Consider the following 25,398-nt stretch of genomic DNA (forward strand, 5'->3'; position numbering starts at 1 on the left):
TTATATTGAATTTATTTTTTATTGTTTAAACTTCTTTAGTTTTAAAAAATTATAAGTTTTGTATAAGAAAAAAAAATGAATATTTCAAAAAAGTTAATAAAAATCTGCTATAATTCTACTGATTTACTCATCTTCCCGTTCCTTCTTTTTGTCTTTCTTCTTTTTCTTTTTTTCACTCGTCGGTGGTTCAACCTAGGAAATATGATAATTTTTTTTTCAAAAACATATTAAAAATATAAAACTATTTCTGTCTTACAGTTACTTCGTTGGGATCTTCCTGAGCTTCTGCAGATTCTTCTGGATTCAATTTCTGTTTTTTCTTTTTCTTTTTTATTTCGCCTGTATCTGGATTTTCAATGGACACATCATTCAACCCTACGCTTAGTTTTCGTTTGTTATTTTCTTCTACAGATGAATTTCCATTTTGTGATTTGTTGTTATAATCTACATATCCTTGAAGCCATTCTTTTGGAGTGTTTTCATTTGGTTTTCCGTATTTATCTAATAGTCCTGCTGCAATTAATTCCTTTTTCTTAGATGCTTTTGGTCCAAGTCCCCATTTTCTTGGATATGTATCACGTTCCATGATGACACGTTTTAATTTTGCACATACTCCATGGTCGCAACTTGCCATTGTAGCTGTAGTCATTAATGCAACTGCTAAGGCTATTGCTTCACCTTTATTCAATAAAAAATAAATGCTAAATTAGATTTTAAAGATTAATGCCTGGAATAATTACCTTTAGTTGTAACGATTACAATTTCATCATCTATTTCGATGCCATCCTCGTATCTTAAAACACCAGGGAGCATAATTTGAGCTCCATAGCAAATAGAATTAACTGTGCTGTCCTTGACAATAATTCTTTTATGAGAAACAAGTAAACCTTCCAAAGGTTTAATAACACGACGTAATAATGATTCATCTTTATGATTCTCGTAAGCATATTGAGCATCAAGAACATCATGCATAGAAACCATTCCATCTTTTTCACTTTGAATACCTGAACGAACTCGTCGTAGCTCTAACATTTGTCCACCAACACCCAAAACAAGTCCCAAGTGAACACACATTGTTCTGATATAAGATCCAGCTTCACAGCTGACCCAAAATACACCCATATTACGATTATCATCGTAGTCCAGTAATAAGCTATCATAAACTGTTCTGACACGAAGCTGTTAAGAAGAAATAATAATAGTTAGATAATAAATATAACAAATGAATTCTATATTTATTTACTTGTCGTTTAACTGCAGAAATCAATGGAGGTCTTTGAAATAGAGCTCCACGAAGTTTCTCTAATCCTTGATTGACTCGTTGAATTGATTCAACTGCTGAATGTAATTTGAAAACTGCAACATACTCTTTTCCTGCGCTTTGTTGACTTTTTACTAATCGAGTAGCCCTATCAATGCAAACAATTAAACATCCTGTTACTTTTGGATCTAAAGTTCCCGAGTGTCCAGTCTTCTCAACTTTTAAGATTCTTTTAATCCATGCAACAACTTCGTGTGAGCTAGGATTAGATGGTTTATCGAGGTTAATAAATCCACTCTTTACATATTCCTTAATATGTCGATTTAAAGGTGATGATCCATTTGGCAGTGGTGTATAATGATTCGTTCTAATGTTCAAGCGATCAAAATTTTTAAGCAACAATGGCCAATCTGATGTTTCCAGTTTAGCTATGGCTTCAGAAGGTTTTATTTGAAAATCTCCGGATCTTTGAATCTCTCCCAAGTTCTCAATTTCCTCCTTTATCTTCTTTTTTTGTTTTTTTTTCTTTTCAACTTCAAAAAGAGAAACGCTTATTTTAATAAACTTTAATACTTGTACATTATTACATATTTACCAATTTCTGCCATTGTTAAGTATTGTTATGTTCCTTTCTTCGCGATTTTAAATATTCAATGTCTGCTTAATGCCGCCTTATTGTTTTCAACCATGCGGTGTTGACTTGTTTATAAATTATGTCACGAAAAATTTGCTATAAAAATAAAAGAAACTATTTTCAAATTTATAAAGTTCGTTATATGAAAGTTATGAAAATAAAAAATAAGAAATATTTATACACTTCAAATTCATTCTATTTCCTTTTTAAATTTTGATGGAAAATAATGTTTTTTTTTACATTCACAATTTTTTTATAGCAAAATAAATAACGACTTTTAAGTGAATCTTCCTTTAAAAACAGTGTTTTAAATCCATGGTCTAGCTAACTGCCAAGCTTTAAGAAATCAAATTGGAGGAATTTTATAACTTATTAATGATTTTCATTATTTTATTAGGGAACATTAACTTATTATGGTTATAATAATCTGTTTTCAGTTATTGATGTGTAGTAGCGAATTGAGAACTTTTTTGATCTTAGGTTCAGTATTGATGAAAGCTCTCTTTCAAATTATTTAATAAGAAAAAATATATTCAGGTCTGTTCGAGTGCTTTCCACGATGAATTTCCAGCTTCATTCTTACATCACGTTGCCTAATTTTTGGTTTTCCGTAATTAAAATGCTGAATTTATGAAAGTGAAATACTATAATGGTGATTCCACCGATGAATTTTTTCACAAAAATTGATATTTCTCTTAATTTACTCAATTTTTCACTACTTTTAAAGTCCTATAATATGTATTTACTTATTTATTATCGTTAAATGTCATTTAGTACCTTCAATACACTTTAATTAAGGAAATATTTCCATTTTTATGCCCGTTACTTATATTTTTTTTTTGGAATTTGTTGTTTTTGACATCATTCAAAACCAAAATTTGGACTATTTAAACACTTTTAAAGCTTCTTTGGTGGTCTAATCGATGATTCCTTTTCTGATGCATCTTAAATTGTGCTCATAAGTACTCAGAATCAAGCTATTAAGCTAAATTTATTAAAAATTATCATTGTTTTGAAAAAAGTATAAGTAACGAAATTCCTAATCCGCGTGAAAATACATTTTTAAAATCAAAATTATAACTTAATTAACAGCAATTGCTTTGATTAGAATGCTGTTTATGATATTAAGTGAGTAAATAAAGATGCTTATCTGGTATTCTGGAAGTGTCAACTGAATTAAATGTCATTTTGGAAATGATTAAATTTTAAAGAACACGGATTATTCAAGTAAAAATTTTCAAAATTCAACCAATCGGTGGAATCACCGATAAATTGTTCTATAAGATGCTCTAAGCTTAGAGTCTAAGGTTTTATAAATTTATGGGACAAAATTTGCCGAGACTTTAATTTTGAGGTTATTTTTTTACCAATTTCGATGCTTAGTTTCTTTGTTAGAGTCATTTAATCGTTAAAAATTAGAAATATACAACAGATAGCCTATCCTAAGTGGATTATATTCATTGCGATAACATAAAATTTAAAAGTGTGTAATAAAAATATGATGATTATTATTTTAACAATAGTTGATCATTCCTTCAAATACTCAATCTCCTTGAATTCATAGAAACATGAGAGTGTCTGAGAATTATTTTTCAGACTTTTTTATAAAAAAAATTTTGTTGCTGACAGTTGATATGTTTATTAATTCTTTACTATCACTTTCTTTTATTCAGAGAATACTCTCATCACTTGTTATCTATCCTTTGAACATGCGCATTTTCCATGGAGTATTTACTCTCTCTTAAAGCTTTCTTATAATGAATGAAACTGATGCTCATATTTATTGTGGAGTACGGTAGCATAGATGCAGAATCAGTTTTTCGTGCGCTGCGCTAGTGTTAAGGCAAAATTTGTATTTATGACGCGATAATTAAGAAAAAATCATATAGAAATTTCAATAGTTTTTTTTTGCCTTAATTAAGTGACATTAATTTGATTTAAGTTCTTTTCTATATATAATTGTGAAGTTATTTTTAATTATCATAGGCTTAAAGAAAGATTACCAAGCGAAAAAGCTGCTTCAATGAATTTTTGAGAGATAAAAAAAAATGTGAACATACTTGCAATAAAGCACGAAACGAAGATAAATAAAAATAAAAAGGAATAAGAAGTATTAAGGCGAAAAAAGTAATACAAGTTCATGAAGATTTTAAAGAAAATAAGATCGCAATTAGAATGTACTTGACTACTAGTACTTAATATAATTTATATGCTTAATTCAAATTCTGTTCTACTTTCACATGCCTGTACAAAAGAAAAAAATTATTGGATTCTCTTTATTCCTTTATTTAATATCATAACAATAGTAATGGTAAGAATAAATCTTATCTTAAATTTACTGTTCATTGTGAGTCAAAATTTTTATTGTTCAATTAATTCCTTGTTTAAAAAAATATAAATAAATAACTTAATACAAGCCAAAGTTAATTAAGTATTTTCTAAATTAATCTGAAATAGAAAACAAATTTTCAATTCGATTTAATAAATGAATTCGCTGGTCTAATCCCGATCGGCACAAGTGGCTGCCACTTGGTTTTAAGTATACTGCCATCTCGTCGCCGTGGTGGCAACATTTCAATATGTGCCGATTGGTAATTTCTTATTATTTTAATAAATAAGAACAAAATTATTCACCAGAATACATCTTCAAGACTGTGTCATCAAATATAACACTTTAATAGGGAAAATTGAGCTCATCTCAAATGTTAATTTAAAAAGCAATTTTTTATTTTCCACGGATTTTCCCAAGCATTCGAATACAATATTATGCAATACTTTGAGTGCGATGGCTCGACGAACCCTCACTCTTTAAACTGACATTAGCTCTGAGATGCGTATAACGCACTGGAACGTTATTTTTGCTGAATTATTAGCCCGCGCTTTGCAACACACTGGAAAAAAGAAGAACAAATTCAAATTGTCAAATCTTTAGAATATTTAGTTAATAAAAAATAGAATTTTAAATACTTAAACATAATTAATGATAAATGAATTATAAATATGTAGATAAGAAATCGGTTTAATTTTTCAATGACGCTGCTCTATTTTTAAACGCTTTTTATGCTCCAATGTTGTTGTGGGTCACCCTTTCTATATGTGTTGAAGGTTTGGGTTCTAGGAATGGAAATTATTAATTATGTTTCAATTATTTTCTTCGCTTTTTTGTGAGTTTCTAACGTAATTTAACTAGTCCTTCAAATACTTCAAAAAGTGTCCTGATCTTTTATGAAAATCAGATGGTCATCAAATTCATAAATTAAGAAGTTCCACAGCCAACCAACGAAATGAACAGTAAATTGTCAATGTGTCAACAAATTAAATTTATTAGTTTAACGTAAGAATTCGATGTTTTAATTTGTAGATAGCATGACTTTGAAAGCACATAAAATGTGGTATTGAAGAAAATAGTTTATTTAAACAATAGTTAACAACTATCGATTCATATCTACATATTTTATGCAATTATGGTAATTTTGTACTATTATGACGAAAAAACTTTAAGTCCATCTTACCCAATAACCTAATAATTTTTAATTTTATATGAACATTATTTAATTTTATAAAATTAAAGGTATTAAAGAAAAGTCGAATTTGAGATCACGTATATAATGTTTTGTATTTACACTTTTTTGATGAATAACGAAATGAGGGAATCGACGATTGCATGCAAATTTCATGTAAATTTAGGGACTTGTTTGAAATTCTTCTAAAAAACTGCGCACACTTGCATGCACCTGTCGAACCCTACTATATTCATAACGTTAAAGATTCAGGACCGTTCTATTCATCATGCAATCAATGAAGTTATCGTTTCTACTTCTTACATACACTTTAATTTTCTTATTTGTTCATTAATTATATTTCTTGGAATTAAAATTATCATAAACTTATTTTCTCATTTGTTTTCTAGAATTTTCCATAGAAAAAAAAAATAATTTTCTCGTCTCGTTTTCTATTTATCTTTTTTTGTCAACAGTTTTCTTAATAAAACTTTCGTCATTGCTTCAATCGTTTAAGTAATTAAAAGATACTTGAAATTTGAATGCCGCAAGTTTATTAAAATAATATTTTCATTTATTTTCTAGTGCAAACTTATTCTCTGAATTATTAGATTTTTTTTAATAAATTAATTTTATGGCAAAAAGCTAAACAGCATTGAATAAAATTGAAGTCATTGACTTTTTCAATTTAAATCGATTTTATAATTTAATGAATTTTATAATTATGAAGCAAATAATTGTTCAAAATGCGTGATTTAGGATTTAGAAAATGCATGACGGAAAAAATAGCAAATTTTGACTTGAACCCGTGACCGGAGAGTATTTCAAAAAAAAAAAACCCTAAGGGAAAATTTAACTACCAAATTTTGAAATATTATTTTACACGGAGAACAATGGGAAATTGTGATAATATTAGTTTTGTTTGGGGCAATTTTTTTTGTATGACCACATATTGAATTATCTAAGCTGGAGGAGTGGTTCGACAGATAGACAAACTTACAATAAAAATATCAATAACGTCTTGCTCTAAATGCAATGGTTGATTAATTATTATTAATAAAATTCCGTTCATTATTATTTTCGTAATTCCGCTTTTTGAGACACGCCTTCTCTTCCATACTGGTTTTCAAAAAAGCTAAATTTCGGATTAAGATTTTTTTGATTAGGTAATTTTTATAACTTAGCTTCTTTAAGCCCTTTTTACTTAAACAGACTAAAATTTTTTAATAATTAACTTATCATATAATCCCCACAGAAACTCCACTTGGCGGGGTTCATAAATTTTTATCCGTCATGCTTGACGGGATTATTCCACAGTTATAAGTAAATATGGAATTAAATTTTGAAAGATCAGATACAGCTGCATTCAATTCAAATTATATAGATATCTAGATAGTTTTGTATGGTCAACTTGGTAAAATTGTAAAGCTTTAAAACTTAAGCTATTTATCAAGGAAGTCATTAGGCCTTCGAAATATTTTTTCTACATTGATGCCCTAATTTTTTAGCAATTTCCGTTTATCGACTACCACTTCTTTGTAATCAAATAATTCTTTTCATTTTCTCATTGTCATTATATCGATTTTTCTCATCGTCAAGTTTATGTTTAAACTGAATTACTTTTCCTCTCTTTATATTTCACTATGCTCTAACAAGTCCAATTTTCCTATGCATTTTTTTCTTAATACAATGAATATAAAGGTTATTTAAAGAATTATTTATAAAGCAAGTCTAAATGTTAGAGAAGAATAGGATATAAGAAAAATAAGAATTGAAAAGAACGATGAAAATGTAAATAAAACGAAAAGCATGAATGAAAATCGAATCGTAATTCAAAAGAATAAATGAAAAAGAAATACAAGTGATCATTAAGCTTATTTCATTTACACAGAGATGATTATTAGGTCTTGCTCATTCATGTTCATTTATATTATAAAACAATTAGAAAATTAATATATAACCCAATAAATAAAGAAAAGGACAGTAAACAAAGACTCATTTTTCATTTCATTGGTGTAATTTATAAAGAAGCGATGACTTTCAATTTCTTTAATAATTTTTCCCATAAACATATTTAATTTATTATAACACTTTGCTACATAATCAAATATTGATGCGAAAAAGAATATATATTGTCAAAAAAGTATAATTTTACTCATCAGTTATACTCAGTGTTTAAGTGAGCTTTAAATGAAATGGTATAAATTTTGTGAAACTTTCGATTTTTATAAGATCTGATAAGATCTAAGTTTAAAATTTATTAATTCAAGTGCAACATTGTTATTTTTTAAAGCAAAAAATAATAATTAAAAATATCTTGCTTTATATTTGTAGGTATATTATTTTTAAAGTAAAAATAACAATTTTATAAGGATAAATATTGAAAGTTTTTATAGAAGAAATTTGACTCATTATGAATTTAAGAACTAAATTGTTCTTCATGTGAACATTGAAAAAAATGAATAAATCTAATTATTTAATTTAATTTATTTTTTTTAAAATCTTTGAATAGCAATAAATTACAAGTTAAAATTAGGAGTAATTTGAAAGACTGAAGCACAAACAAATATTCTTCATTTATCTGAATCTTGTGACATGTATGGATTATTATTAGAAAATTTATCAGAATATGTAAAATCTATTTATGGCGATGAAAAATGGGATGAAATTAGAAGACAAGCTGGCATATCATCAACATCATTCAGTGTTCATGAAGATTATGAAGAAGATCTGCTCAATAAACTCGCAACTATTGCACAGAATGTAAATATATTAATATTTTGATTTTTAAAAAGCATCTAAAATTTGAAATTTAAAATTTAACAAGATAAGTGCATGTGACAATTCTGACTAAGGATTCTTCTAGTGTTTAATTCTAATTAAAAAAAAAATTAAATTTCCGAGTCTTTAGTCAGATCTGTTTTTTTACTAAAATTTATTTTCGTTAAAATTATTGTTTCGTCAGAAAAAAAAACTAAAAATCATAAAATGTTGACATTATTGAACTAATGACTATTTGAAATGGCATTTTAATTCTATTTAAAAAGATTTTAGGAGTAACAGAGAAGGAATTTATGGATGAAATGGGTGTCTATTTCGTAAATTTTGTTAGTCAATATGGATACGATAGAGTTTTATCTGTACTTGGACGGCATATGAGAGATTTCTTGAATGGTTTAGACAACCTCCATGAATACCTCAAGTTTAGTTATCCAATGATGAGGTAAATAAATTTGGTTTCCATATACATATTTATGATTTTGTCACACACAATGATTCAGATCTCCGGTTTTTTAACGCATTTTACTTCGTTTTTTTCTTAACTTGTAAATTTGTTCCCAATCTAAAAATTAATTTTTAAGTACCTAGGGTAAAGAATCTAATTTTTGTGGTAATTTCATTCTTCAAAAATGTTAAAGTTCATAACTTTTCACACGTTAATTCTTTTAGGATAATTTCTTCAGAAAAATATTCAGCAAACAAGGAAGTTTATAAACAAATTTTATCTTTAAATAACAGTTTTCATGAAGAACTTATTTCTTCAAGAAGATTAGCTAAATTTATTATCAGACTTAGGTATATTCAACTAATTTAAGTTCAATTTAAATCTGCAAAGTACGTGGGAAATGATAAATTAACTGAGATAGGAGAGCGTCAACCTTAGAGAAAAATCAACCAAAAAATCGCTTAGAAAAAATATCACAAAAATTAGATTTTTTCTATCACTAAAATTACATTCAATGTTCACATATTTTAAATGTGTTTTTTTAATTAAACTAATTAACATTACCTGTTTAATACTAATTAATGTGATAATAAATGGTTTGTTTTATCATATTAGTCTACTTCCTAAATGAATCAGTGATAATTCCATAAGAAAATATTTAATTCAAAATTATAGTAAAAATTGAATTTTTAGGGTAAATTTTTGGATCGATAAAACTTAGTTATAGGTATTTAGGTAAAAGCTCTATAAAAATAAACATATATCATTTTAATAGCATTCTTTCATAATTTATTAACCTTTCTGGAAGTGAAAAGCAGTGTAAAATAGAATTTCCAAAAAAATGTCAATACCACAAAAATTAGATTCTTTATCCTAATTAATTATTAATAAATAAAAAATTTGGCAAAGTTAAAAAATGCAAAGTATGAAATTTTTAATTAATATTAATGTCTGAATTACTGTAAATTATTAAAATAAAACTTTTGTTCCATTGAAAATAATTTTTTTATTAAGTTTCTAATATTCTTTTTGACATTTTCTTTTTAATTTTCTCGTACATATTATCTATTATGGTGTTGATGATGTTGATATTACCATCAATGACTAAAATAATTATGTCACAACATGTGTGTATTTACAAATTAGAGCACCATCATTTTTTTGTGAAAATGAAACCCGACATGGCCTAACTTTACATTATCGGACACGACGAAAAGGCTTTGTATGAATAATTTATTAATATATTTTATTCTAAGAATTATTCCTTAAAAATTTTCTTTTGTAATAGGTATATTACACAATGGGACAGATTAGACAAGTAAGTAATATTAATTAACAAAATAAATTTGAATAAAAGCGTGCACGACTAACGCAGCTAAAAACTTCCACGCCTGCATTGTGATAATTTTCAAGATCACCATAAGAAATCCTTGGTCATGAAAATGCGCCAATACTGTTTGCATATATTGTATAGAAGTGCTAGAACAGAATATGCAATTTCATGTACATTCTAACACTTGTATACAGTACCTGCAAACAATATGCGCATCCTTGCATTCATTTGTCGAACCCTAAAGAATTAAATATATATATTCGGTTTGCATAGTAATTGTTTTGATATAGGGTTCGACAATCGCATGCAAGGATGCGCATACTGTATGCAAGAATTGCATACATTTGAATATACAAGTAGTTCTAGCTCTTGTATGCAACATTTGCAAACAGTGAAAACATTTTGATATAAATCAATATATTACCTAGAGCATTAAAAAAAAATTCAAAAAATCAAAAAAAAATTTTTTTTGCCAAATTTCACTCAAAATTACAAATATTGGCTTTTTAATTACAAATTATTCAAAGAAATTAAATTATATATAATACCCCGTATAACAGACTTTTACCACAATTTTTTATAGGTTGCTCGTCACTTTTATAACAAGGAAATGGAAATTGATTTAGTCAAATCCGATTTTTTAGGAGAAACCAATCACTATACATTTCAATTGTCCTTCGATAATCGAGCTTTTTCTTTAGCCTCATTGGCGATGACCCGCGAAGAAAAACATCTGCCTATCAGTGCTTCAGTATTATTTGATATATTTCCATTTTGCATTATTTTTGGGTAAGTAACTTCAAAAGGCTTTCACTAACTATATTTTTAGGCTAAAGGATAAAAATATCAGAAAAAATAAAATTTATCAAAAAAAAAAAATATTATATATATACATATATTCAATAGGGTTTCTGGAAGCGGTTTTTCGAAAACCGCAAAACCACACTTTTTGACCTTTTGAAAGAAAAAACTGAGGTTTAAGAACTTTGAATGGAAAAAATTTTAAAAAACAATTTTCAAATTTCGATAATATTGAAAAATAGGACTAAAACTTTGCAAACTGTTAAAACTTGTTTATCAAGGAATTTTAAATTGAATCTAAATAAAGTAGAGATAAATAGAAAGTTTTAATACTTTTATGCATAAAAATCAAATTTTCAATTTTTTTTTCATAATTTTTAAACATTGTGTGAACCGCAAAACCGCGGTTTTGAAAAAGTGCGATTTTTCAGAAACCCTAATGTTTATTACAACTTTATAGTTCCGACATGGTAGTACGAAGCTTAGGAAATTCATTGATGGTAATTATGCCAGAATTGATAAACAAAAGAATTATCGATTGGTTTGATTTACGGCGACCATTAATTGCCTTCAAATTTCAAACAGTAAGTTAAAAAATTTAAAATATTTAATTATTTATTTGTCATTTAATGTAAATAACAAATGTTTAGATACTTAATAGGACCAATAATATATTCGAACTAGTCACAGTTCAATCGGTTTGTGCTGGTGATCAACGAAAAACGGAACAAATTATGTTAAAAGAGAGTGAATGTGAAGAAGAAACTGAAAACAGATTAAGATTGAAAGGCCAAATGATATACATGAAAGACTGGCGGCTGATAATGTTTCTGGGAACACCTGTGTAGGTTGAAAAGAAAGAAAAAATGTTTCATAAAATTAACTAAAATCTAACTGTTTATGAAAAAATCATAACATTTAATTCCATTAGGATGCCAAAATTGTCTTCACTTTTGTCAACTGGTCTCTATATAAATGATTTGTCAATGCATGATTTTAGCAGGTAATTCAATATGTATATTCACAATCTGAACTAATAAATATTAGGATCTTGATATGTAGACAATAAGTTAGAAAGCTGTGCTTAAAATAGAGGGTCTACTTATTACGTCAAGTGAAAAATCATCTTTTTGAGTACTACTATTTCCAATTATTAAATTCAAAAAGAGTGTAAAAAGGAGTAGAGTGCTCCCTGTTTAAATCCCTATATAAATGTCTTAGTTAGCTGTTGTCATAGGTATTTTATTTAAGTTATGATGCTTCTTGAATGTTTTTTTTTTCTTTTTTTTCATGTCAAATATAATAAAATATATAATTCGCAATGATCGGAGATATTCTACTAGCAGGAACTCAACAGTCTGTAGAATTGAAATTAGCGTTAGATCAAGAACAGCAGAAATCAAAGAAATTGGAAGAATCGATGCGAAAATTGGACGAGGAAATGCGCAGAACAGATGAGTTGCTCTACCAAATGATTCCTAAACAAGTGGCTGATAGACTGCGTAGGGGAGAAAACCCCATAGATACTTGCGAGGTAAAAAAATTTAATTTCGAGAGTTTGTGATTAATTGACTTAATATCATGTTTCTTTCTTTTTTGTATTAAAATGTTTATTTTTTTTAACATTTTATTTTCTTACAAAAACTTTGAAATCTTTATTAAGATGTTTGATAGCGTTTCAATATTGTTTTCGGATGTTGTTACGTTCACCGAAATTTGTAGCAGAATTACACCTATGGAGGTGGTCTCGATGTTAAATGCTATGTATTCAATATTTGATAATCTTACGGAACGAAATAACGTTTACAAAGTTGAAACAATTGGAGATGCTTACATGGTATGAACACAGCATTAATTTTTTTTTAATAATTGATTTCAGTTTTTAAAAAATGGAACTTTTTGCTATTTTCTACGCAATAAATGAACGGCCCCTTACACAAGACCATTCTAACAATTTTATCATATTGACACACATTGAGTAATCCTTAAAGTGAGAATTAAGCAATGAAAGTTAAGAAAAGATTTGCCTGGCACCGTATATTTAAAAGTTTCAAATCAACGCATAAATACTATATTTAATAATTTTCATTTTCATATACAACAACAACAAAAACAACAACACTCTTTTTTTATTGTTTTGCAGTGTTATTCTTCAATGTTTTTCAGTGTTTAATGAACAATGCTTAATTTTGACCGTTATGCGGTTGAAATTTTTAAAATCCTTTAAATGATGAATTCTTAAATTTCTAGTATATGGTGATTTGGAATTAACTGGATCTTGTTTTGTGGGTCTGATAGTGACCTGGATCCAACTAAATCTTGTTTTTATGGGTCTGAAACAGACTTATTAATCAATTATTAAGTCCCTCGATCGATAACATGAGGACTTTTGTAATTTTTTTGTAAAATGAATCACATAAAACCAGGCTTTGTAATATAAAAATGATCTACGTAAACAAATTCTAGTGATTCAATTTTACAAAATTTTTGAAAAATATTTTATATTATTGATAATATTAATGATGAAATTTAATGTGTCATAATGTTGTATTCCTAATCAAAAGTTGTTTGAGAGTTTAAAATTAATTAATTTTCACCATATATCATAATTTACGAACTTTTAAATGCTACAAGATGTTTTAAAACAATGCAATAATTACTTATAACTAGGGTTTTCAATCCCGGGATTGATTTATATGCAATCCCGGGATTACATACATTTTGATCCCGGGATTGAAAACCCTACTTTTAACTTCTAATTTAAAAATTTTAAAAGCATTTAAGATTATTTTTAACTAAATAAAAAACTTATTTTTCCAGGGTTCGATAATTGCACGCAAGTATACGCATATAGATACAAGTCTTGCATACAAGTGCTAGAATTTACATAAAATGCACTTGAATGCAAGACTTGCAAAATACTTGCATGCAATTGTCTAACCCTAATTTTTCCGATTTGAAAAATCTGTAAACGTATACACATACATATATACGTACATATATTTTTTTGTTCGTACACATACGTATATTTTTCCAACCCTACTATTTTTTAGGGTTCGACAATTACAAGTCCATACATTTACATGAACTATAAAAAAAATAATTGTTAAAAAATAAACAACGAATCATAATTTTAAATTTATTAACAAATGCTAATAAAGAAAATTATTTTAATTTGAATTAAGGTTGTATCTGGTGCCCCTGAAAAAGAACAAAATCATGCTGAAAAAGTTTGCGATATGGCATTAGATATGATTGAGGCAATAACTGATTTAGAGGACCCTTCAACGGGACAACATCTTAAAATTCGAGTTGGAGTTCATTCAGGCGCTGTTGTTGCTGGAATTGTTGGTCTTAAAATGCCGCGGTAAGTATAGATTTTGATAATACTGAACATTTTTCCCGATCGTTGAATTTAATTAGAATGATCTTATCCAAAAACCGTTTTTTAAGCAATATGAAAAAAAAAAAATAGTTAAAATATAATTTGCACATAAGTTAAAAAAGAAAAAAAAAAAAAAAAAAAAACACTGATTCTTAAGGGAACAAGCTGGAGAATATTACAATTAAATTAAGAATTTATATATGAATGAATATTGATTTTGATGCGATGAACTTTACGCAGATTTTTGATGCCTTATTGAAGACAATAATTTATCCCCAACCTTGCACACTGAACGACCCAGAGTATATAAAAGCAATGTACCTAGCCAAGGAATTTGTGCAATAAATCACACAAAAAACGATTTGGAGTGATTTTTTAAACGCTTTTTATTTAACCGACCACTATTACTTTTTCGCTGCTTATTAAATCTATCATTTGATATTTCGGTAAAAAAGATGGTCCGACAATTGCATGTCAACGAATGTAATTAGATATAAATATGGATACTCTGAGTTCGACAAATTTATATCTAATTACATTCGTTGATAATTTTTTTCATATGTGTTAACTTGAGTAAGGAATTCCTGAGCGGCACGAATGAAGAACGTTTCATTATGGAGCTATAAAAACATCGTTATTAACACTAAATGGTAGGCGCATCAGCGCGCTTTCTTCATTTGTGTCTCTCGGAATTTGCACTTCAGTTTGTTGCTATTAATCACTCAACTGAATCATAAATTTTTTTGTCATATGTACATACAGCTATTGTTTATTTGGAGACTCTGTGAATACAGCAAGTAGAATGGAATCCACAAGTGCTGCTATGAAAATTCACATATCTGAAACTACTCGAAATTATTTACCAGATAATTACAAAGTTTCAGAACGTGGCGAAATAGAAGTGAAAGGAAAAGGAATTATGAAAACTTATTGGCTCGATTTTCGTGAAAATCGTCGATCTCTAGCTCAATCAAATCTCCAAAGTCCTGTTAAAGCAATAGAATACAATTATGACCGTCGTATGAGCATGCCTCAGTATATGTTATATAACAAAACTGAGAGTAATATAGATGAAAGACGGGTTTATTCACCAATTACGTTCGAAGATGTTGCTAGACGCTCTATAATTAATTCGCCTATTAGGAATCTCTTTAGTGCACATGGACGAGTTTCACGCTCAAATTCTACTGGGCATGCTTTTATGCAAAGTCCAAGTGATGTATTTGGATCACTCATTACTGATACAGAAGAATTTTTAGAAGATTTACAAAACAGAAACTCGGCTGGATCGGGTTTATTTTCTCCTTTATCAACTCCATTGTCAGTTTATAGTCAACCATCAGCATCTTATCGCATGTCAAAAGCACGTAATAAGAAACAAACTGCAGGACAGGTATGTTAAAAATTGGTTTGAGAAAGATCATAATATGATAATATAAATATTTCAATATCTTTCCCTTTCATTAAGTTTATGGAAGAAGAAATTGATTTATTAAGTTCAAAGAAAAAACCTCAACCTTCTGCACCAATATTGACTAGGAACGATCTAATGGCAGCACAAATTAATAAAACACAAAGCTTTAAAAATAATAGTGAAAAGGGAATTCTCAAAAGTAATTTAAAAGGCAATAAATTTAATAAAGAAGAATCACAAAAAAAAGCTTTAGAAAATTTAGATGAAATGGTTAAAAGTATTTATGATACTGATATTCCGGGGATGTGTTATATACCTCCTCCTCCGCCGAACTCTAAATCAGAGGGAAACATAGGATATCTTCAAGGTGCATATAGGTATGTTATTTAACAAATATCAATATTGAATTTAAAATAATTTTAATTTACAAACAGTTATGAGGGATATTGTTCCAATAATTATCGGCAGCATCGATGTATACCAAACAGTCATAGCTTTACATACAATAAGGACCATCACTGTTGTAGTGGTTGTCACCATACAAATGGCCGACATCATCATCATAAGCTTTATCATCCAAACGGACATTGCTGTATATTGTAGGACGTGTTGAATGTTTTTAGCAATCTGTATAATGAGTGGAACAATTCGTATGTGCTTGTGATAATATTTGTAGTCAAATATACACAAAAGTTTTATTAGAAACTTAAAGCAAATTAAATCTTTTAAAATATTTAATTTAAGTGCGTTTCCTTATTTTAACGAATAAAATTTTTTATATTTTCTGAAGTAAAGTAATCTGTAATAACTTTACAATTCTTAAATTTTAGAAATATATATATTGAAACAACAAAGAAAAAAATAATTTATCTAAAAAAAGGAACAAGTTGTTGTTTTTAGAGTGTCTATTTAAGAAATGTTTTAATTGTACTTAAGTGTAAAATGAACAATAAAGAACTCCTTAGACATAAACATAAAAATATTATCTTTTTACCACCCCTTTTTAGCGCATTTTTTAACGTTTGTTTCAAAAACTAGCTTAATAAATTACATTGATAAATCGTTCGCTCGTTCGGCAGAAGTTAAAAACTTTTTAACTATATATCTATTTTAACTATATATAGGAAAAGTGAATTAGATATTTAGCTATATATATTTGATCGAGCACAATGGAAAAATGTGATGGTTTTAGTTTTGTTGTTCGCGAAGTCTGTCTCATTGACGACATATATAATTATTGATTAACCGTTACAAAATCGATTTTTTTTTACAAATTATAAACTCTTCGAATCATAGTTCATAATTCAAGTCAATTTAAGCATTCTTATGATGTCTTCTTCTAAATAATCAAAATATACGTATTTTAGTTAATAATTTTAAATTAAACTAAAATTTCATAACAAGAAAAAAAAATTAAAAATGTTTTTGATGATATTTCTATGAATTATTTGTTTTATTAATTCCTAAGTTCATCAAACCTATTTCACAGTATATATAATTGTTGTTGTACACTTACGTACCTATTTCCTTATACTAAAATTCAATTTTAATTTTTTTCGTTAACAAAAATCCTTAAATCAATAACACGCCCGAATAGCACAGCGTTGCCGTCACGTCGACGCTACGTCGAAAAAAGTGTGGCTCGCCGCACTGCGAATCGACGGAAAATACCGTGACGGCGCCGTCACGGCGACACAAAACCGTGCATTTGACGTGGCGGCGCCGTGACGTCTTTCCAGGGGCGGATTTCGTACCGATTTGGTCGCCGCCACGTCGACGCAGAAAACCACGCAAGGCGGTCCTGGCGTCGCCGCCACGGCGAAAAATTTGTATGGGAGCGCGGCACCGCGAAAAAAAAACGGCGGCGCCCTGGAGACTACTTTACGTCGGTTTGAATTTTGAAATTATGATAGCATAAATTAATTAATTAACGACTCTGAAAAAAAAAAAAAAAAAAAGCATAAACAACAGTAATTATTTTTACCAAATTTTATTTATTAAAGAAATAAATCCTATAATTAATAAATAAGTATTATAAAAATTCTGCAGAAGTTGAACATCCAGTAGATCCAGTAGAGTCTAAGTCCCTTCCACGAACTAAAATCAAGATCCAGTAAGGTCCAAGTTACTTTCCAGATCAAATAACTTGATCGAGTAAGGTCCGTTATTTGTATCACTTTATTTAACTTATTCACTTTTATTTATTTTAAATTTAATTTTTCAATTTATATTTTATTGAAATGTTTTTTTTCACATTTAAGTTTTTTATCAATTTTATAATGATTAAATCCTTCATTATACTTACTTTTATTAAATATTAAGAGAGGTTTCCTTGTTCCTTAAATATGATCCTTTTTTCTCTTCTTTATCACTAAATTCTGCACTAATTTATATTATTTTAATTTTTTCCACTGATTTTCTTCAAATAAAGTTCAAAGTACAAACGCCGCCGAATTGACGCGAAATAAAATTGTACGTCAAATCGCAATTTTCTTCATTTATAACCGCTGCGTCGACGCCAAGATGAAATTTGCGTCGCCGCCAAGGTGAATTTTGCGTCGCCGCCGCGTCGACGTAATGTCGTGCCGCGGACACCGGTTGCACGACCGACTTGCGTCTTTTTTTGCCGCCTTGTGCTATTCGGTACGACGACTTTTGTATTTTTTTATATATAGATACGTATAAAAGCCTTTATATAAAAAAAAACTCTATGCAATAGAGGTTTTAATTTTATTCAATTTAGCAATTAATTTTCTTGCAAACTTAATTTGAAAAAAAAAAAAAATCGTTCGTTGGTCTTTAAACAAAAAATTTTAAACATCGAGGAGAGCTCGGATTTGTAGCATACAATAGTTAGTGAATTTTTATTTCAATATAAAACATAAACCAATAAAATAGCTTTGTCATTATACGAACAAAAGTCCCTCCAAATAAAACTAACAACAAAATATTCTATTGTTCTTCGTGTAAAATGCTAGTGATAGTGCTAATGATTTGATTGTAGCTCTTAGATCTTATGATTAGAGATTATGTCGGAGAAATTTTTTATTTCAGAAACTCCTGAATATTTATGCTTAAATGGACTTAAAGTTGTAATATTAATAACCAATAATCTCTATGTCCTCGAGTGAATTATTGTTAGTAATATAATAATTTTGTCGTTAACTCTATTTAGGTCTATATTACATATTTGATCATAAAAAATAACGAAAAGTTTTTAACACATCGATCATATGAATAATTAACACATTTGCCATGGTAGGTAGCGAATGTTATTTCTGTGTCCATCATTCAGTTCATTTTGTGTTCAGCTTCAAGGATGCACTTCCGCCAGTGAACTTGAAAAATATTTTGCTCATTTCAATATCTTAGATTTGAGATTCACCCATTCATATTATGTATAGTCAAATAAAAAAAAATATAACATTGAATAGAAAGAAAAAAAAGATATTTCTCATTTTTCAAATCGTAAATGCTCAGCGACGCGATGGATAAAAAAAAAAATAAAGAGAAGAACAGAGTAAAGAAATAAATTTATCTTTCAAACTAAAGCTCATCCCAATCTCTTATTTATTTCATCGTCAGTTAGTTATTTGCATTCGTTCTGAAAAGCAGAAGTTTTCTACGTCAATCTAAGAATAAATAATAATAAACGGATTAAAATCCTTTATAGGGTAATGACTCTTTAATGACTAATTAAATTGACTGTTTTCCGATAATAAAAAAATTTAATTAATTTACCAATAAGTTATTATCGCAACGTTCAAAAAGAATTATATATGATTAAAATGATAAAATCGTGTAAATAATTGAAAGTGATCTGATTTTAATGGACCTGAATTTTCTGATGTCGGGAATTTGTGGAAACAAATGTGGGAAAGAATTCAAATATTGATTCTTTTTTAAGGAAGGAAAATGTGTAAAGAATTCAATAAGCTTGTAATGTGATAAGGACTTTGAACTTAATGTATGTGAATGATGAGAAGGTATCGAGAACGCAATTATCTGTTTAGACAGCTAGAAAAAAATGAAGTAATGTGAGAAAGTTAATGACCATTTATGATCTAAAGTTATTAATATTTCGAATTCGTATTTAATAAAAAAAAAAATTGAACAATTTGTACTTCTTCTTTAAATAGTATTATCAAAAGTCTGAAAGAGAATTATTAATCTTATTCACGTTATTTTTTGATACGCACTTAACCTTGAACTATAATCAAATCTACATTTTTTTTAGAATGTATGAGACAACAAGTCTCGCATTTAATTCATTTATGGAAATTTTTCAAATATAATATAAATTATTATTTTATGTTCATGTTCAAGACATAAGAATATCACACCCACATAACCAAAATATTCCATACATATTCCGTTGACATTGATGGAAGATCTATGTACTATCCTAAAATAGTACATCTTTGTAATACTTATGTATAACATAAATGGATTATCCATGTACAGTCCAAATCTATTACATATATGTAGTATTCTTTTATTTTTTCGTCCAGACAGACAATTAAGAGCAATTTTGCAATTTTTCCCACTTAGAGTTATTTGTTTACATAAAAATATGAAAAATGTGTGGTGAAAAAATTGTGTTTTAAAAGGTGTTTTATATGTTTAAAAAGTGTTTAAGTCTTAATAATGTTTGGTAAGTGATTTTTGAAGCAGAAAATCATCAATTTGGTAAGTAAAATTTATTTATAACACTTAAACTTTTAAAAATTCTGAAGTTTTAAAAATATTTTACAAATTATATTAATTTTGGTCTATTTTCTCTTCTTTTTATCGTTTTTCAGATCTTTTAATATCTCTTATAATCTAATTATTTTTTTTTTCAGGAATTTTATGATTTTTTTGTAGGTTTGTCATTTTGTGAGTTATAGCATTAATTTTGTATTCTTTTTTCTCTTTTTAGTGCATTGATGGACTAAATGGTGGACTTATTGAATTATTTTTGAAACCTAGAATTGTAAAATTAATGTTTAATAAAGTTTTGGCATCGCAATTTTCATTAATTAACAAAAAAATTAATTTTATTATTCCGTGTAGAACCATATGAAAGTATTACGTAAGTGTAATACCTATGTAATACTTATGTATTACATTAACGATCCAAATATGTATTACATTAACGTTCCATCCATGTATTACATTAACGTTCCATTCATGTATTACATTAACGTTCCATTCATGTAATACATTAACGTTCCATTAAATCATCCCAAAAATCATACATACTGAACGACAATAACGTCCTTAGGACGGTCCATGTACTATCCATAAGTATCGTACATGGAAGCTTTTTAGGTATTACATAGATCTTCCATTTGTGTCATTTTGGCTATGTGGGCAACTTACAGTCAATTTATTTTATTATTATATAAAGCACAAGAAAGTAAATTATAATGATAAAAATAGAATTTTAAAAATCAATGTAGATAGTGATTTAGGTAGATATATCACACTCAACTGTAAAAAATTATGATTTCTAGATCACAAATAAATAATAATTGCAATCTTTTATTTAATTAAAATTGAAATATTGTCGGGACGGAATATAAGAGTTATATAAGCCTAATCATATATAAACACGAAAGAAGTGTTTGAAAATTTTAGTATTGGTAAACCTTATCTTTTTTTCTTTTTCGGAATTATTCCTGCATTTTCCTGCGAAGTTTCCGACTTTTCCGTTACTAGTGAATGAAAAATTTCATAAAAGTTTAAATTATATTTTCTTTATGTACTTAAAATTTTTCATTTCAATCTTGATATTTTTTAAAACGACTTTTCCAGATCCACACAAAAAAAATTAAAACTAAGACATGAGAACAGAAAGAAAGATATTTTTACTAAATCTTGAGATCATGATATTTGTTGTTTTTAATGCTTCCGCTTCTTTGTACGTCACCGATGTTCAAATGAATAAAATGATTGAATTGACGATTCGCAAACCTCATTGCCGTATAATCATAGATCGTGGATCCATTCAACAAATAGTTTTATCAATGGATTCATTAAAGATTCGTCAAGTACCAATAGAAACTATTCACACATTAGAAAAAGTTTGCATCGAAGGAAATCAATTGAGTTCTGAAATTCAAGGTTTGTATTGATTACCTAAAATTAAGGTGGATATTTTTTTTATTGCACGGCCTAAATCATTAAAAAATAATGCATACTGACAATAGCTTAGTGAGGATTTTTAGATGAAAACCTCAAATTAATTTTAAATATATAACAATTACTAGATATTCTTTTCCAATAATCACCGATATAACCCAACATTTGGCAATATTAAGTATAAAAACAATTAATTATAAATTTGTTCTATTTTTCATTTTAGGGGGACTGAGTTTTGTAAGTCAAGAAGAATTACATTTGAAATCACTCCTCATCTTTATATTTGTTTCGTTTTTATAACTTTTCAGATCTATCCAGGTATTTATCATCATTAAGTATACTTTAATGATTATATATTTTTTAATTAAATTTTAAATGATAATTACAGGAACGGTATGACCATCACAAATAAATTAAAAATGTCTGTTAAAATTTATTCTAACCTTATTTTTTGGTTTTTCTTAATGATGTGAACTAAAAAGCTATGGTGTGGTCCTGGTAAGTTGAAAAAATAAAGCAAAAATTGATTCAATAACAATTTTTTTATAGGTAATATTGCAAAAAATTATTCAGACTTAGGGAGACATAGTGGTGAGTTAAGAGTTTTTGAAAGACAAATGAAAAAGTAATGATAATTAAATGTTTCGAACTTTTCTATTATTTATATGTCCAACTCGGACAGAGGAAGATAAGTGTTGTAGGTAATCAAAACTTTGTCGTTTGCACAATGTAGAGTGTTTAATAATTTATTTATTTTTTAAGAGCACACGATAATTGCTATCCTCAGATAGCTCCCGGCGAATGCTTGAAAAGTATTTGCAATAAGGGTTCTTTTACTCGCTTACATTGTGATTGCGATGAAAAATTTCGAAGATGCTTGAGTAGTTTAAATACCGATATTGGAAATACTCTCGGCGCTGCATTCTTTAATACTGTTCAAGTAACATGCTTTGATTACAGAAGACCGTGTAGCATACACCAAAGGTATTTATTTTAAAAAAATTCTCTATATTAATTAGTTTTTGGTGAAAGAATTTGTTAAAGCGATAAAGAATTTTCGGGTATTACAAAAATATAAATCATAATAAAAAGGACTAAGCTTCTTAAATTTCATCTAAAAGAATAATTAATCATTTTCTATCAAAGGGTGTTTTCTTCTATGTAATTTGTATTCAAATAATCTATATTCATATGTAAACATGTTGAAAAAAATACCTAATTTAAAAAAAAAATGAATAATTAATTACATATACAGGTCAGAATGTGATTTAGAAATTTACCGAGAAAGACCCTTCCAATTCAATCATCAGAAAGTGTACAACCGACGATCATCGGAAGACTTAATTACTGCTGAAGCACGAATTGCAACACCGAGATCTAAAGATTCAAACAACTATTCACTCCAATTATTATTGCAAGCATTATACGAAAATTTCGTTCACAAACCGTTCCGTGTTGCATCAAATTTTGCTTTTGTTACAAAGACTATATTTTATGCTCCATCCACAAAAATTAATGATAATGTTCTTATTGCAAAATAGTTGTTTAGAAAACTTATATTATTTATTTAAAACTTCCACCAAATGCGTTCAAATATTCATTAAATTTTTATTTTTTTAACATGGCTAATTTTTATAATATTTTATGATGTTGAAAACATGCAGAGTTGGATTTAACGAGACAGAACAAGAGGAAATTTGTTCGAGATATAAATTTCAACCATCTAAAAAATATCAAGCACGTCCAACAACTGATCGAATGCAGAATGGAGTTAAAAGACCTCATTTAATTTAAACTGATTAAAAGTTATCTTACCATTTATATTTTAGTTTAATTTGTAAATAAACACATTCATAATTGTTTTATTATAGTCAGATTTTCGTCTTAACTTTTAAAAAACCAATAAATAAAAACTATCATTTCATGTAAAAGATTAAAATTTATTTATTTACTCCTGATATCATTAAAGGACGGAAAGATTTTAGTTTTTGAATAATTAATTATTCTCAATTTAAAAAATGTATAAAAACATAATAACATTTAGGACGAAACACGTTTTTTTTTAAGATCTACTTTTTCAAATTTATCTTAATCTATAATACTTACCATAAAGTCCTATTGTTCTAATTTGTGCTGAAATTAATTGAATCTTGTGAATGATCGGATTGATTAAATTGTATTACTCTTAATGCTTCACTATGGTTTGAAATTCTGGTTTTCGGCACTGTTTTGGAATGATGTAATGGTTTCTAAGGCATAAGTAGTTCAATATTAGGATTCTGTTCGATTACAAAAATTTGATATTGCGAATAAACGACCATCCAAACATAAATCTATAAAAAAAAATTAATTTTTAATTTAATTTTTTCAAAAAAAATTACAAAAGTACTCGTTCTTATCGAGTTGCTTCAGCGCATTTTTGTCCCAGCGATCTTTTAAATACCCGGCACAGCAATAAATTTTTGGAACTGATCTTTTAAAACTATTTCGAGCTATCTACGATGTCTAGATAAAAAGTTTTTAACGTCAGCCGACCGACCGAACAAAGTGTCGTATTAAGCTACCTTTTTGAAAAAATTTCAAAAATGCGCTAAAAAAATCAAATTTTTAAATGGGGTAAAAAATAAAATTTCTTGCGCAAAATGCAGTTGAATTCTAACAAACAAAGTTTAAAAAAATACGGATTCAGTGAATTTTTAGATTCCGTAAGCAGAGTTTATCGTTTAGAAGATATAAAGATTTGAATTATATTTTTTACCCTACGTAAAACATTATTTTAAGAATTTTAAGAAAATAAAATTAAATATTTATAACTTACATTGTAGCCCATCCATAGCCAATTCATAAGACAGTAGAGTGTTTGAATGAGCTATATATGAAATATATGCTTTAAAAAAAAAACAAATCCGAGTAAATGAGAACTTACGTAAATGTAATAGCCATATAATTGCCATATTCCAAACAAAAATTGAAATATTATTATGATACCCATTTGAACAAGCCAGGGAAGAAGCCATCCTCTAGTTTTAATTTTAATTGCAAAATAAATTAGACATGATGAGACAATAAACATTAAAAGGAATGATATGAAGATTGCGCCCCAAAATTGCATTGAATCTCGAACATCAGTTTCAAATAAGGGGGAGTATAGTTGAGTGGAATCTCCTCCTGTCATGCAATATACTATCTATAAAGAAAAGGATACATTTTTATTAAACAATTGGTTTATTAGGTACATGAATAATGCTTACCATTGTTATTAATATTATTGAGATAGCCGATGTGTAAAATCCAATAGCATAACTCCCTGTTTTCACAGAATTGGTCCATATAAATGGAGACCAACATGATTTCAGCCAAACCATTGTATTAATCCAGTAATTTAATGTTAATATTACGATTGATTTTAACGAGTTGTTTACATTAATATATTAAGAACGTTTTTAAACTGCCCGAGTATATTATACGAGATTTCTGTTTTATGCCAAATATAGTTTTATCACCCTAAGAAACGATAAGACTAAAAAAATTCTTTTTAAAAACTAGATTAAGCAAGGAAATTAGAAATATTGAAGAAAATAATAATAAACGTCAAAAATATTGGAAGGTGTGTCTGTTTGGAGCTTTCAATTTATTAGCTATGAAGCAAAATATTTCTCTTGAATATACTTTAAAAACGCCAATGAGTACATGTAACCATTATACTTAACAATATAAA

At 27.8% G+C, this 25,398-nt stretch overlaps 4 protein-coding genes across 6 annotated transcripts; 2 read left to right on the forward strand and 2 right to left on the reverse strand.

The window, feature by feature from the left end:
• On the reverse strand, nt 1–1,991 carry Nop60B (dyskerin pseudouridine synthase 1 Nop60B). The gene is made up of 5 exons (XM_070637173.1): nt 1,857–1,991; nt 1,244–1,794; nt 741–1,179; nt 257–678; nt 1–192 (listed from the first exon to the last, which is right to left on the reverse strand). Exons 1-5 carry the CDS (start codon nt 1,867–1,869, stop codon nt 124–126), a joined length of 1,494 nt encoding a protein of 497 aa, XP_070493274.1. The 5' UTR covers nt 1,870–1,991; the 3' UTR covers nt 1–123.
• Nucleotides 1,992–3,706: 1,715 nt separating this feature from the next.
• Gyc88E (Guanylyl cyclase at 88E) lies at nt 3,707–16,337 on the forward strand. 2 transcript variants are annotated; one of them, XM_070637111.1, is made up of 16 exons: nt 3,707–4,072; nt 4,151–4,206; nt 7,908–8,158; nt 8,443–8,618; nt 9,768–9,843; nt 9,910–9,939; nt 10,538–10,743; nt 11,216–11,339; nt 11,406–11,599; nt 11,687–11,757; nt 12,084–12,289; nt 12,419–12,592; nt 13,941–14,122; nt 14,903–15,533; nt 15,609–15,931; nt 15,989–16,337. In XM_070637111.1, exons 3-16 carry the CDS (start codon nt 7,991–7,993, stop codon nt 16,155–16,157), a joined length of 2,730 nt encoding a protein of 909 aa, XP_070493212.1. In that variant the 5' UTR covers nt 3,707–4,072; nt 4,151–4,206; nt 7,908–7,990; the 3' UTR covers nt 16,158–16,337. The 2 variants fall into 2 exon arrangements, with proteins under 2 accessions (XP_070493212.1, XP_070493211.1); XM_070637110.1 differs by having other exon boundaries at nt 3,707–4,206.
• On the reverse strand, nt 4,301–25,295 carry pasi1 (pasiflora 1). Of its 2 annotated transcripts, XR_011544187.1 has the most exons (5): nt 24,932–25,295; nt 24,607–24,867; nt 24,499–24,549; nt 23,787–24,013; nt 4,301–4,786 (listed from the first exon to the last, which is right to left on the reverse strand). XR_011544187.1 is itself a non-coding variant. In XM_070637112.1 (4 exons), the coding sequence occupies exons 1-4, from the start codon at nt 25,043–25,045 to the stop codon at nt 23,930–23,932; spliced, it is 510 nt and encodes a 169-aa protein (XP_070493213.1). In that variant the 5' UTR covers nt 25,046–25,295; the 3' UTR covers nt 23,600–23,929. The 2 variants fall into 2 exon arrangements, 1 of the variants encoding a protein (XP_070493213.1); XM_070637112.1 differs by lacking the exon at nt 4,301–4,786 and having other exon boundaries at nt 23,600–24,013.
• On the forward strand, nt 19,087–23,486 carry LOC139088154 (phospholipase A2 hemilipin-like). Its single transcript, XM_070637223.1, has 10 exons — nt 19,087–19,228; nt 21,354–21,662; nt 21,904–21,917; nt 21,989–21,998; nt 22,069–22,073; nt 22,163–22,178; nt 22,230–22,271; nt 22,363–22,381; nt 22,443–22,664; nt 22,936–23,486. Exons 2-10 carry the CDS (start codon nt 21,383–21,385, stop codon nt 23,219–23,221), a joined length of 894 nt encoding a protein of 297 aa, XP_070493324.1. The 5' UTR covers nt 19,087–19,228; nt 21,354–21,382; the 3' UTR covers nt 23,222–23,486.
• Nucleotides 25,296–25,398: the final 103 nt, after the last annotated feature.

The sequence above is a fragment of the Chironomus tepperi genome, unplaced genomic scaffold (genome assembly GCF_022539635.2).
Source record: "Chironomus tepperi strain 1889 unplaced genomic scaffold, CSIRO-AGI_Ctep_v1 contig_161, whole genome shotgun sequence".
In the NCBI taxonomy this organism is placed as follows: domain Eukaryota; kingdom Metazoa; phylum Arthropoda; class Insecta; order Diptera; family Chironomidae; genus Chironomus; species Chironomus tepperi.